The following is a 12906-nucleotide window of genomic DNA, read 5'->3' as shown; positions in this document are numbered from 1 at the left end:
TGTATGAATGGGTGTGTGAATGTGTATGTGATTGTGTGCCCTGCGATGGATTGGCACCCTGTCCAGGGTGTACCCCGCCTTGTGCCTGATGCCCCCTGGGATAGGCTCCAGGTTTCCCCGTGACCCTGAAAAGGACAAAGCGGTATAGAAGATGGATGGATAATAATAATAATAAATCCCAGATTTTTTCTCTGCCACTTTACTCATAGTGGGTCACACTGGTCCAGTGTTTTTGCCAGCTTCAGCGTACACTTTTCTTTTTACTCTAACACACCTGTTTTAGATTATGAATAACTTCAGCTATTGCATTATATTTCTGCAGGGCTGTAATAAATATTGTATTATTACAAGCTTAACTTTGGAGAGATAAAGTTCAGTTGTACTAGTAAGCATTAAAACCACACCCGCCGTCTATTGGCTGATTTCTGTGACGTTATAACGGATAATGGAAAGGTCAAAGGTGAACTTCGTGGTTTGGATGTTTAGCGGGCTCCAAAATAAACTCGGTTGCTAGTTTTTTTTTCCCCTTCTTCTTTTCTTTTTACTAGCTAATGTCTGAAAGGAGTACATCCTACACGTAACCAGGTTTGACTGGGGCATTTGGTTTCATTTTAAATCCCGTCTTGCTGCTACAGAACTCTGCAGTTATTTGACATAGCTGCACTTACTGTAGTTCGTCAATAACTAGCGGCTAACTGTTAGCCGCTTGGTTTTCCCGGGTTACTGGTCTGTTTTGATCCCCAGTCCGCTGTATAATAAAACTGCATAAACTACGCACTGTTTTAACAAACCTCTTTTATTTTAATAAACTTCAAGTATCCGCGAGTTTGTTGTGTTAATACTAAACCGGGTACTATAGTGAATACGTGAAGTTCCCACGCTAATTTTGCTAACACAGGCTAGCTAAGCTAAGTGTGTGTAGTAGTAATGGCGGAGAGACCGGAGGACCTGAACCTGCCCAACGCTGTCATCACCCGCATTATCAAAGAGGCTGTAAGTACTGCACGAGTCCTCACCTCTTTCTTTTTTACACATAAACCACCGCACTTTCTGTAGTGCCAGATATATTTGTTACTCCTTGTTTAGTTTTTATTTTGGGCAAGTTGTTGTATCTTATCGAATCGTCTGTTTTTGGAGGTCGTTAAACAAAGCCGCAGATATTTCTCGAGTTTATCAGACAGGCCGTATCCTAAACAACTCCATACTCGCTGTGTTTGCGCACTAGGTCTACATGCTGTTTGTAATAATGAGTGTGCTCCGTGAAGTGACCTACATGCCCTGTAGTGAGGCATTTGGGATGTAGCCATGAGCCGTTTCAGGGTTTTAGGCTTAGCCTTTAGTACACTATTATATTTCTGTTAAATGTATTACAGACATTTCAGCCTTGCACTTACAGTAGTGCTTGGAAGTTTGTGAACCCTTTTCTGTATTTCTGCATAAATATGACGAAAACGTCATCCTTATCCTGTCTGTGAAACATGGTGGTGGTAGTATTGCGGTTTGGGCCAGATTTTCTGCATCTGGGCCAGAACAGCTTGCCATCATTGATGAAACAATGAATTTTGAATGATACCAGTGCATTTTAAAGGAAAATGTCAGGATATCGATCTGTGAAGTGAATCTCAAGTGAAAGAGGGTCATGCAGCAAGACAATGAACCTAAACACACAAGTCGTTCTACCAAATAATGGTTAAAGAAGGATAAAGATAATGTTTTGGAATGGCCAAGTCAAAGTCCTGACCTTAATCCAATAGAAATGTTGTGGAAGGACCTGAAGCAAGCAGTTCATGTGAGGAAACCCACCAACATCCCAGAGTTGAAGCTGTTCTGTACTGAGGAACGGGCTAAAATTCCTCCAAGCCGATGTGCAGGACTGATCAACAGTTACTAGAAACACTTGGTTGCAGTTATTGCTGCACAAGGGGGTCACACCAGATACTGAAAGCAAAGGTTCACATACTTTTGCCACTCAAAGATATTGTAATATTGGATCATTTTCCTCAGTAAATAAATGACCAAGTATGATATATTTTTGTCTTTTTTTTAATCTACTTTTAAGGCATGTATGAAAATCTGATGATGATTTAGGTCATATTTATGCAGAAATACAGACAGTCTTAAAGGGTTCACAAACTTTCAATCACCGTTCTAGTAATTTTTGAATTGCCCATTATTCCTTATTCATTCATTCATTCATCTTCAGTAACCTCTTAATCTTGGGCATGATTTCAGAGGACCTGGAGCTTATACTGGGAACACTGGGGAACGAGATACGCCCAGAATAGGAGGCTAGCCCTTTGCAGAACTTATATATATATATATATATATATATATATTATATAATACACACACACACACACATGGGGCAATTCAGAGTAGTCAGTCTGCAGTGTTTTTGGGAGGTGGGAGGAAACCAGAAGACACCCACTGGGAGAACCTGTACACAAACTCTATACACACATTAATCTGAGCTCAGGATCGAACCTGGAACTGTGAGGCAGCAACACTACTCACTGCATCATCGTGCTGCCTGAATTTCCTTATTATGATTATGAAACTTTGTTTTTGTCTTTGTGACTTGTGTAATCGTGATGGCTGTGTGCTTTAGTTCTGATTTTTATTCTTTCAGTTACCAGACGGTGTAAATGTGTCCAAAGAGGCGAGAAGAGCCATATCTCAAGCAGCCAGTGTGTTTGTTCTGTACGCAACATCATGGTAGGTTATATCCAGGCAGAAAGTACCTGAAAGTACATTTTAATTTGTCTGGCATGAAGTAGGAAACATGCTGACACTCACAGTGACTACTAATTTAATCACCAGTGCCAACAGTTTTGCCATGAAAGCCAAAAGAAAGACTCTGAACGCCAGCGATGTGATGTCTGCTATGGATGAGATGGAGTTCGAGCGTTTCTTGCCACCTCTGCGCGAGGCTCTTGAGGGTAACTGATATTAAAACTTACTTAGTCATCTTGTAGCCTGGTGGTGTAACATTTACATGAGTTTTATGTGATTTGTTGGTGTATACAGATCAACCCATGATATTACTGTGGCCCAGTTTTAGATGACAGAATTTAACTTTATTTACTTGTACAAGGCAGAATTTCATGTTCTTAAAAAAGCTGATAATTTTTTGTCTTAATTTTACATTTATAGATTAAAAACTAGTAAAATGGCCGCGTTAAACGAGCCGTTTGTAATGGTTAACGCCCCCTGCTGCCTGTTGGGTGAACTGAACTAGAAACCAAAACATGCACTGCATCCCAATCAGCATACTTATAGTATATACTAAAAGTATGTACTCTTTTTGTGAAGAAAATAGTGTGTTTTTAAGAGTATGCAAGAACTGGGACACTAACATGTTGTGTAATGGAAGAGAACACTGACTACGTTTACATGGACAGCATTAATCTAAATATTGACCTTACTCTGATTAAGATAATAATGTGATTAAGGTGTTTACATGAGTCGCTTTTAGACTACTCCTGTCATATACCCGTTTTACATGTTCTAGAACGTAATTAGATTAACAGCCCGCGTCATGTCGTCACCGCGCCATGCCGCCCGACGTCCCTCCAGAATTTCACAGATCAACATTCAGTTCGTCTTCGTTATGGGACTGTATACAGTTTTGGGTTTTATTATTTAATTTTTTTACGAACGCTTTAAGTGCAGTTAATTATTTGTCGTGATGTACGTGCTAATAGACGACTGCTTGAAGCCGTGAGTGTGTCCCAAATCGCGGCGTTACCGTCTATATAGTAGCCGAGATACATGTATTTTTCCCCACTACAGGCCTATATTAGGCAAGTATGCGGTTTGGGACACGGCCGAACTCTCTTGTTCGCCGTAAAACATAAAACTGCCGTGTGTGATCGTGTCCTGTCGCAAAATGCGTGAAAACTCCCACACGACGTTCATAATGTGATTAAGGTGTTTACATGTCTGTAATACACGTCCATAATGTAACTAAAACAGGAGTACTCCGCCTGTCTTAATTAGATTATTATTATTATGGTAAGTAAAAATTGCTGTTTACATGGTAGTTTCTTAATTAGAGTATGGTCTTAATCGGATTAAGAGTGGATTATTGTTGTCCATGTAAACGCAGCTACTGTCACCGTAAACAAACGCCAAATTTAATTTATCATTCCCTTGATTTATTTATTTTACACCTCTCTAAAATGCATTATTGAATTCGGCAACAAAACTCCCCCTCCCTCACGCATGGAGTTGTGGGTAATATTAGCTGGAAAAGTGTCCATGGATCGACACTAGCAGAAAAAGTGGACCATCCGGGTACCTGGGAAATGGGATCCCCATTTCTGCATACTACGATTTGGGACATGCTAACTCATCTCGGATACTATTTAGTACGGATAGTAAGCCACTTGGGACACAAGGATGAATAAGCTGATAATTCCTATTCCTCAGCCGAGTACGTGTGTCTGTTGAACGTGTATGCCGTGTGGCATGTTTAAGCCACATGTTTAAGTTTAAAATGTAGAAACACCTTTTCCATTCATGTATCTACGGTATCTCTAAAGTTGCATTTCTTATATTAATATCAATTTTATTATATAAATTGTATTTTTATTAACTGCAGGTTTAGAAACTGATTTCAACATGACATTGCAATAGACTTTTTGCCAAATGTTTGTTGTGTTGATGTTCTGTTACAATCCACATGTTCAGCATTTATAATTCCTCAGAGTCTGCCTTTTAGTGCTGTCACTTCTATCTAAGCATGTGAATTGCTGTCTGTCAACAGCCTACAAAAAGGGCCAGAAGGGGAAAAAAGAGGCATCAGAACAGAAACGTAAGGATAAAGAGAAGAAGAATGGCACAGAGGAAAATGACAAGAGCAGAGAGGAAGAGGATGAAGAAGAACACACAGAAGATGAGCAGGATGGAGAGAACGAGGGAGAGGAGGAGGACGTGGAGAACTGAAGGGGAATTGCAGAAGTTCAGCACTATTTTCTACCCACCCTGTTTTATAGAGACACTCTAGTTGTGTGTCCACTTTGCAGAAGAAGAGGGAGAGAAAAGACAGCCAGCACTTGATTGCTATGAAAACTAAAATTAGGCACAGAGGATTAAAAGCTGATGATGGCGGCTTCCCATCTCTGTCCTGTTTATAAGAAGTGTCTAAGTTCATTTTGTACTTGTCATCTTCACCCACATGAGCAAGTTTAGAAATGAAAGTAGGCCATATCACCGTACCTGTAGATTAAAGAACAGACTGATAGAGAGTCTGAAAAGTTGGAGCTTTTTTTTTTTTTTTATGTAATTGATGTCTGCAGGTGAAGTTGTACGGTTAAAGTCATCTACGTCTTTTGGTGCTTCATCATGGGATAGATCGTACAAGAAAGTCTGGCAGCATGTTCAAAAATTCAGGGAATGTGGAAAATGCATTGCTGAAACAGAGACGTGGATGTTTTTGATAAGTTTCCTCACATCTGGGTCAGGGCTTTGCAGGCATCCGGCCTTGAGAAATGTTTTAATATCTTCGAATAAATTTGTACTTTTGTAAGAGCCAGTCATCCCATGCTTGGCTGTTGTTCATATTAAAGGGTTTTTTGCATAAATGTTTGCTGCATTCACATGTGGTCTGGGAAATTGCATCCAAAGTAATGAAGCTACATGGAGGATTCATTTCGAGATGAAAATTCACTTAAACATAACTTCAGCCAAAGTTTAAGTTCTGTGAAACCAGGCCTTGGTCAAAACGGCCCTTTCAGGTAGCTAATAAATTCAAGATTCATTCAGAAAACTTTGTTCTGGAGCCCAAGGCAGTTGTACAGAAAATTACATTTAGCCATTTGGATTGGATATAAGCTAATACAGCTGATGGCTCACAATCTCTAATGTAATGGCCATGTGTTTATTGATGCGCATGCCAACAAAAACAGAGTTATCACGTAACCAAGGCAAGTGGTTAGAAAAGCATGAAGTCTTAGCATCTTTGTTCAAGCATATCACAACAGAATACTATGACCAATCTCTGTATTAATGGCTTAGTTTGATGCATCATTTGAAAGACCTACTAAAAATAAGGTGACTAAATATTAGGATAGTCACAATACCATAAACATATCTTACAATACTATACCAGCTAAAACATGGGTTGTGTTAGTGTTAATAGGGCAACACTAATATCTTTGTGTTAATTCATTGTTCAGATTTACAAAAATAGATATCAAATCAGTCCATACAGGATTCAGTGACTGTTGCAGCCAAAAATGCTAGATTTTGCTGCAGATTTAAAAAAAAAAAAAAAAATTCCAATGCAAGATGGAGTTTTTTGTGCTTTCTTGGAGAAAACTACTTGAATTGGCAAAATTGCAATCACACGTTTGTTGGTAAATGAGACCTTTCATCTGTACTCGAGTTCCATGCACATGAATCGAAGAGTGCTTTGGCTGAATGCACACTGATGATGTCACGACATATCTTGGCCCAAATCTGCAGTAATTCTGATAAATTGCCACATATTTCATGTATTGTTCCTTAGAGCAATGAAATCATGGAAATGATCCTCAGAGTACCAAGAATGAACATCTTAGGAGTAAGTAAATGAATTTGGAAATGAACTCCAAAAAAGAAATCTAGTTAGTTAGGGACATTGGCTTGCTTATCAAACATAGCTAATTTTAATAGTCACACAGGGGTTAGCCTAATGTTAGCTTGCTTACTAGCTAACAAAATCTTTAAAGATTAAGATAAAGAATCTGGGTTGAATGAAATGTCGCTAACCTATGTGTATTCAGCAAGAATATCAACTGCTGCACATTGAACATTAGTTATGATACTACTGTATTAACAAATACTATTTAAAAGATTGTGGCATTGGCAGTATTCTGAAGCACTCTCTTAATACCATAGTACAGGTACAACATTACTAAATATAGCCCCCTATTGTTCTGTCATGTTATCATGAACCTAGCAGAATGGGACCCTGTAAGTCTTGCCACCATGTTATCTGAACATGGTGCAACAATTCACTATTGAGTAGTCGGTTTAATCTTTCTGCACATCATACTAGCCTAGTTGGTTTTCTTTTCAATTGCAAACAAACCAACAATAGTTTAACAATTAGCTGTCCACTAAAATGCTGACTCGCAGGAACAGAAACTAAGTGTATCTGACAAAACTAAAGTTTCCATTTCAACTTTTGGTTTAAAAAAAAAAAAAAAAAAAAAAGACCAGCTTACATCTGATAAAATGTTTAAAAACCCACACACAACCACCACCAATTTATTTAACAAATTTTATTTTCCATTCCTCTGTGTCAGCCATTTAATCCTAAAAAAAGAAGAAAAAACGTTTAGTACTTAATGTGCGCAAAGGAAGATATAAATCAGAGCACATGTCCTGTACTTACAGATGGGCACTCCTGTTTGCCGCTGTTGATGTCATCAATGACGTCATGGGGTAGGCGGCCATCGATGGTGCAGCCAACAGACTGAGCCGTGCCCAGAATCTCCTTAATGGTTCCTGAGGAGACAGCACAAACTGTTCGTTTAATCTCACCTGTCAGATCTGAAAGCTTTCCAACCAGCAGTATGAGAGAAGATTGGAAAGATGTTCCAGGCCTTTCGGCACAGAGTTACCCATCAGACTGGGCAGCCCTGCTTCCTAGAGCTGGGTTTCTCTCAGCCTCCACTGGATCATACCGCGTCACTCACACAGACTAGCATAGTGGCGGGAGGCTGGAGGAAAATATCCGCATTACACAAATCCAAACTGTATACACACCTGAGAGCTCCCTGGCAATAGAGCGTGGCCTCATGACTCTGGCGATGTTGACGATCTCATCGAAGGGAACGCTGCCAGAGTGTTTAACTGCAGGAAAAGTGCCCCAGTTAGAGCTAGCACAAACTCGCATTTCTTTACCATTTACATTTAATTTCTCGAGACGACTGCATATTGATCAAGTGTTAAATCCGTAGGCAATTTGTTCCAGGCCTTTCGGCACAGAGTTACCCATCAGACTGGGCAGCCCTGCTTCCTAGAGCTGGGTTTCTCTTAGCCTCCACTGGATTATACCGAGTCACTCTCACAGACTAGCATAGTGGCGGGAGGCTGATGTACTCTAGCTAGGACCAGGGGTTGTGCAATTCTGATCCCCGTCCGCTACCCACTTATGACTTACAATCATTTAATTTCAAATTAGTTATGGAACTCATCATAAAAAAAATAAAAATTCCATGGCAAACTTGTGTAATCAGTCAACATTACTGAACTTCAGAGCAGTGTAAGCTCATGTAGGGATGAGTAATCATTACATTGCACAAGTCTGGTTAAGACACAAACGAAGCTCTAGCAAACAGGGCTACTTACTGTTCTTGACCTTCTTCCTGTCACGGGGAGGCTCCTTCAGGGCCTTGATGATGAGGGCAGATGCAGAAGGAACCACCTCAATCTGCACAAATAAGCCAAAATACTATAAGCACTGCAAAAATGAATAGCTTCTGGTATTAGAGCAAAGTCAGACTGATGTGCTAGCTGAAGCTACATTCCCAGTCATTTCCAGTAGGAGTATATGTTTCAGTTATGATTCCATCAGCAACAGACAAGATTGTGAACCTTAATTTTACACAGGGTAGCAAGATTGCAGAATAACAAAACATGTTCTTTGCTTCAATAGCATGACATGGAGTAAACAGTCTCCTGTTTTAGTTTTAACCGCTAAGCTACCAGCACCCATTTATCTACCAGAACCACAAAAGGTGGACTGTGTTGACTCAAAACACATATCCATGTCAAAATCATTTTCTTCCAATGAAAACGCTGTTTTAAGACTGAGGGAAGGCTTACCGCTGCCTGCCTGTTCTGGATGGTCAGCTTGACAGTGATCCTCAGGCCTTTCCAGTCACCGGTAGCCTTGGCAATGTCATCACCCACTTTCTTGGGGGACTGGAAGAACAAGCATCATAATGCAATTAGCCCCATACATTTTCTAAATCCTGATCTGTGCTCTCATTTCAATACTACAGTTACACGCAGGTTTCAATTGTTCCAGGCCTTTCGGCACAGAGTTACCCATCAGAATGAGCAGCCCTGCTTCCTAGAGCTGGGTTTCTCTCAGCCTCCACTGGATTATACCGAGTCACTCACACAGACTAGCATAGTGGCGGGAGGCTGATCAACATGAGACAAACAGAACTCATCCTCTAGCCTTGGGATATAAAAGTATGTGAGCAGGTAACTTACCAGACCCAGAGGTCCAATTTTGGGGGCCAGAGATGAAGTGGCACCGACCTCTCCACCTGTGCACCTCATGTACACTGGGGAATTAAAAAACAAAACGGGAACAGAAGTAATTATTAGTGCAGTCTGGCTGATGTAGAAATACACACGTCATGAAACATTAGCCCGTATTCAGTGTGTTCCAGGCCTTTCGGCACAGAGTTACCCATCAGACTGGGCAGCCCTGCTTCCTAGAGCTGGGTTTCTCTCAGCCTCCACTGGATTATACCGAGTCACTCACACAGACTAGCATAGTGGCGGGAGGCTGATCAATTAAATGTATGTATAGATTATACTATCTAGATTTGTCATGCCTTATCCTAAATGAAAAGGTTGAACTCATGCAGGTTTACAAGTTCAATTGCAATTATTCTCTTTAATAGAACAAAGCTGTACATAGCGAATAAAAGCCCCCTCCAACAACACTGTTATTCAGATAATCTTGCAGTATATAAAAATATACAAAAACAGAACAAGAATTCAGCTTCTTTAAGACAGAACTTATATAAATCCTTAATCAAAGGCAGGGTTGCATAACAAAACTGCACATCGAGCAAAATAAAAGCAAAGACCTCTGCCCTTCTGTCACTTCAAACCCCAATGACCACATTTTAAAAAACGTCAGATCCACTCAGATAGGTCATGTTACAGAAATAACGTCTTCAGTTCGAATTAGATCCACTGAGGTCACACATTGCTTCCTATGCCGGCTCCCAGTCCCCACTGCACATCGTGGTGGGGTGCTGCTGCAATTTAAATTATGAGCACATTAAAGCGTTTGAGTTTGGATGCATGTAAATCTATTGTATGAGTCCTTTAGAACAAAATTAGGCACGTTTCAAAACCGTAATAGGTGAGCTTTAATATAAAATAAAAGGTTGAGAAATTCTGTAGCGTGTTCAATGTGTAATTGGATAGATTATAGACATCTGTCACAATCTCAAGTTAGTTTTTTTTTGTTCTGCCCTAATCACGAGATTTTTCTGTTGTATTTTAAGTTTAAGGAGTGTAAGTGCCCTTCTACAGCTACCTCACCTAATTTACATCCTTGTAACATTTGTCAAGACTAAGCATCTCATTGTGTTCAGTCATTTGACACCTTTTAGGATGTTGGGGGATTTACACAACCCCAGTCATTGAACAACTGGTGTTCTCCCCAACAACTTTATTTTCTTATTTATTTTTTCTGTGTACTCGACCTAAAGTTTTTGATTATTAAAAGCTTGGCGCAGTCCTGCATCATGGATGAACGGATGCATTTTTATTTTGAACAGGGTCTCACTCCAGGAACTGACACCGTCTCTGACTATGTTTACATGGATAACAGCAATCTAATGAGTTACTTTTAGAACACTCCTTTCTTGTTCCTGTTTTACGTGTTATATAACAGTTTGATTAACAGCAGGTGTCATTACGTCCCCATAAGTATGCGGTTTCGGACACAGCCATGCTCTTTGCTGTCACGCTATAATGTGATTTAAAGTAGGAATACTTCACGTCTTTATTTGACTTGTTTACTTTGAGTATGACTTTAGCCGGATTAAGGTAATCAGAAATTGCTGTTTCCTTAATCAGTATTAATCAATCGGGTTAATATCGGAATATTGTCCATGTAAACGTATGAATGTGGGATAGTCAATCCCTACAGCAGGCAATGGTGAAGACACCAAAGTGCATGCAATGCCAGTCATGAAAAAGCAGCTATTTTATGTTGTGGTCACAAGAAAACTACGGTGTGATAACGAGAAAATAATGCAAGGCTGCTTAAGGCTTCCGTAGGATCCGGTTTTCTATATGGCCCTCGTTTCTGTTTACTGAGTTAATGCATCCTGGCTTACAGAGCCACTTGGAGTGCGGTCTCCAGCATTCTGAACCTCATGGTGAGAAGTGTACAGAAGATATTGTACTGTGAGGCTGAGACTCAATCAGTACGTTTACATGGACAACTATAATCCAATATTAACCCAATTAAGACAATACTGATTGAGAAACTACCATGTAAACAGCAATTTTTTAGTTATCTTAAGCCAATAAGTCATACTCGAAGTAAACACAAATTGAATTAAGACATGTGGAGTACTCCTGTTTTAGTCGCATTATCAAGGTATATTACAGACATGTAAACACCTTAATCACATTATTAACATTGAGTTTTCATCGCATTTTGCGACAGGACACAATCACACTGCAGCGCTCAACCGATTGACCCAAGAGAGCACAGCTGCGTCCCAAACCGGGTACCTGCATACTATAGGCCTATAGTAGGCGAAATAAATCTATCTCGGCTACTATATAGAAGGTAAGTACGCAGTTTGGGACACAGCCCACGGCTTCAAACGGTTGTCTATTAGCACGTACAGCATGACAAATAATGAACCGCACTTGAAGCATTCATAATTTTTTTTATAGAAAACACCCAAAACTGTATACGGTCCCATAACAAAGACCAACTTTATGTTGATACGTGAAATTCCAGAGTGACAAACAGTGTGGCACGGTGACGTAATGATGTGTGCTGTTAATGAACGAACTATGTTCTAGAACACATCAAACAGGTACATGAAAGGAATATTCTAAAATCAACTCATGTATACACCTTAAATCACAATATTGTCTTCCTCATTAAGGTCAATAATTAGATTACGGCAGTCCATGTAAACTTAATCATTGATTCGCTCTAAACTCCAAATTTCAGAGAGCATACTCCACTCTGATTGGTCAGATATCCTAGTCGGTTGATTGGTCCACTGCGGTCAGCGTGAGTCGAAAAGGAAACGACCATAACGAGTTTCAGCTCAGAAGATATCGAGCAAGTCTTTGAGAATCGTGATATTGTATTTGGCACATGAGCCAACCCTTTAAAAAAAAAAGGTATAAATTATGCATGATTACTATAGACTAGAAACATTGTTAAAGATGAGTAAGATTGTGTCATCACACTCATAGCGGTTACATGGCCTGGTGCCTTGTGCAGTCTCCTGCAGGGAGACACAGCGCTAACCACGTGCTCTATAATAGACCATCATAATCCTCAGGAAACAGCCCAGTGAAGCAAAAACACACGCAACGGTGGGGTACTTATATGTTGTGCTAGCTAACCAAGTAATCAGAAGCTAAAAAAACATAACTGAATAAAGGCAGTTAGTGTAGCTACGATTTTAGCTAGCTGGCTTGCTAACTTGTTAGCACACAGAATAATAAATGCGCCGAGAAAATAAAGATATGTAGTTTCTACAGCCTCCTGTATAAAAACTCACCCACACACAGTTAGGGGAGGATTTATCTGTGTGAACACCACAAAACCAGAGCCGGGCAGCACACAAGGCCTCGTCAGAGTCGAGGCCTGTGTGAAAGAAGAAACCGTCCAAACTCTCCACCTGAACATTACCACTTTTTTTTTTTTTAACGTACCGATTTTAATCTCGTTGGGGTCGAATTTAGGAGGCATGTTGTCGCTGAGCTCAGTTCGGCTTGAATTGGTGAGGGTGTCGGATGAACCCGGATTCGGGACGACCGATTTACTGTTGCACCTTCACCACCTGAGTGAAAAAGGAAAAGGGCTTAGAGATTCGTGGAGCGGGTTTATATAGGGCCTCGAACTATCGCGAGATTTCCGCGAGAATAAACGCTGCGAGAGTGTAAAGTATCGCGAGATTT

At 40.2% G+C, this 12906-nt stretch overlaps 2 protein-coding genes and 4 non-coding genes across 6 annotated transcripts; 1 reads left to right on the top strand and 5 right to left on the bottom strand.

Moving 5' to 3' along the window:
• Positions 1-316: 316 nt before the first annotated feature.
• On the top strand, positions 317-5950 carry pole3 (polymerase (DNA directed), epsilon 3 (p17 subunit)). The gene is made up of 4 exons (XM_053617791.1): positions 317-993; positions 2630-2715; positions 2821-2939; positions 4769-5950. The coding sequence occupies exons 1-4, from the start codon at positions 928-930 to the stop codon at positions 4945-4947; spliced, it is 450 nt and encodes a 149-aa protein (XP_053473766.1). The 5' UTR covers positions 317-927; the 3' UTR covers positions 4948-5950.
• Positions 5951-7253: 1303 nt separating this feature from the next.
• Positions 7254-12818, bottom strand: rpl12 (ribosomal protein L12). The gene is made up of 7 exons (XM_053617790.1): positions 12661-12818; positions 9214-9287; positions 8818-8916; positions 8341-8422; positions 7756-7842; positions 7382-7494; positions 7254-7302 (listed from the first exon to the last, which is right to left on the bottom strand). Exons 1-7 carry the CDS (start codon positions 12695-12697, stop codon positions 7297-7299), a joined length of 498 nt encoding a protein of 165 aa, XP_053473765.1. The 5' UTR covers positions 12698-12818; the 3' UTR covers positions 7254-7296.
• Positions 7580-7706, bottom strand: LOC128603962 (small nucleolar RNA SNORA65). The gene has a single exon (XR_008385122.1). It is a non-coding gene; the product is annotated as a small nucleolar RNA SNORA65 (small nucleolar RNA).
• On the bottom strand, positions 7953-8079 carry LOC128603963 (small nucleolar RNA SNORA65). The gene has a single exon (XR_008385123.1). It is a non-coding gene; the product is annotated as a small nucleolar RNA SNORA65 (small nucleolar RNA).
• Positions 9012-9138, bottom strand: LOC128603961 (small nucleolar RNA SNORA65). Its single transcript, XR_008385121.1, has one exon. It is a non-coding gene; the product is annotated as a small nucleolar RNA SNORA65 (small nucleolar RNA).
• LOC128603960 (small nucleolar RNA SNORA65) lies at positions 9385-9511 on the bottom strand. Its single transcript, XR_008385120.1, has one exon. It is a non-coding gene; the product is annotated as a small nucleolar RNA SNORA65 (small nucleolar RNA).
• Positions 12819-12906: the final 88 nt, after the last annotated feature.

The sequence above is a fragment of the Ictalurus furcatus genome, chromosome 28 (genome assembly GCF_023375685.1).
Source record: "Ictalurus furcatus strain D&B chromosome 28, Billie_1.0, whole genome shotgun sequence".
In the NCBI taxonomy this organism is placed as follows: Eukaryota; Metazoa; Chordata; class Actinopteri; order Siluriformes; family Ictaluridae; genus Ictalurus; species Ictalurus furcatus.
This window is presented reverse-complemented; position numbering and strand designations above follow the sequence as displayed.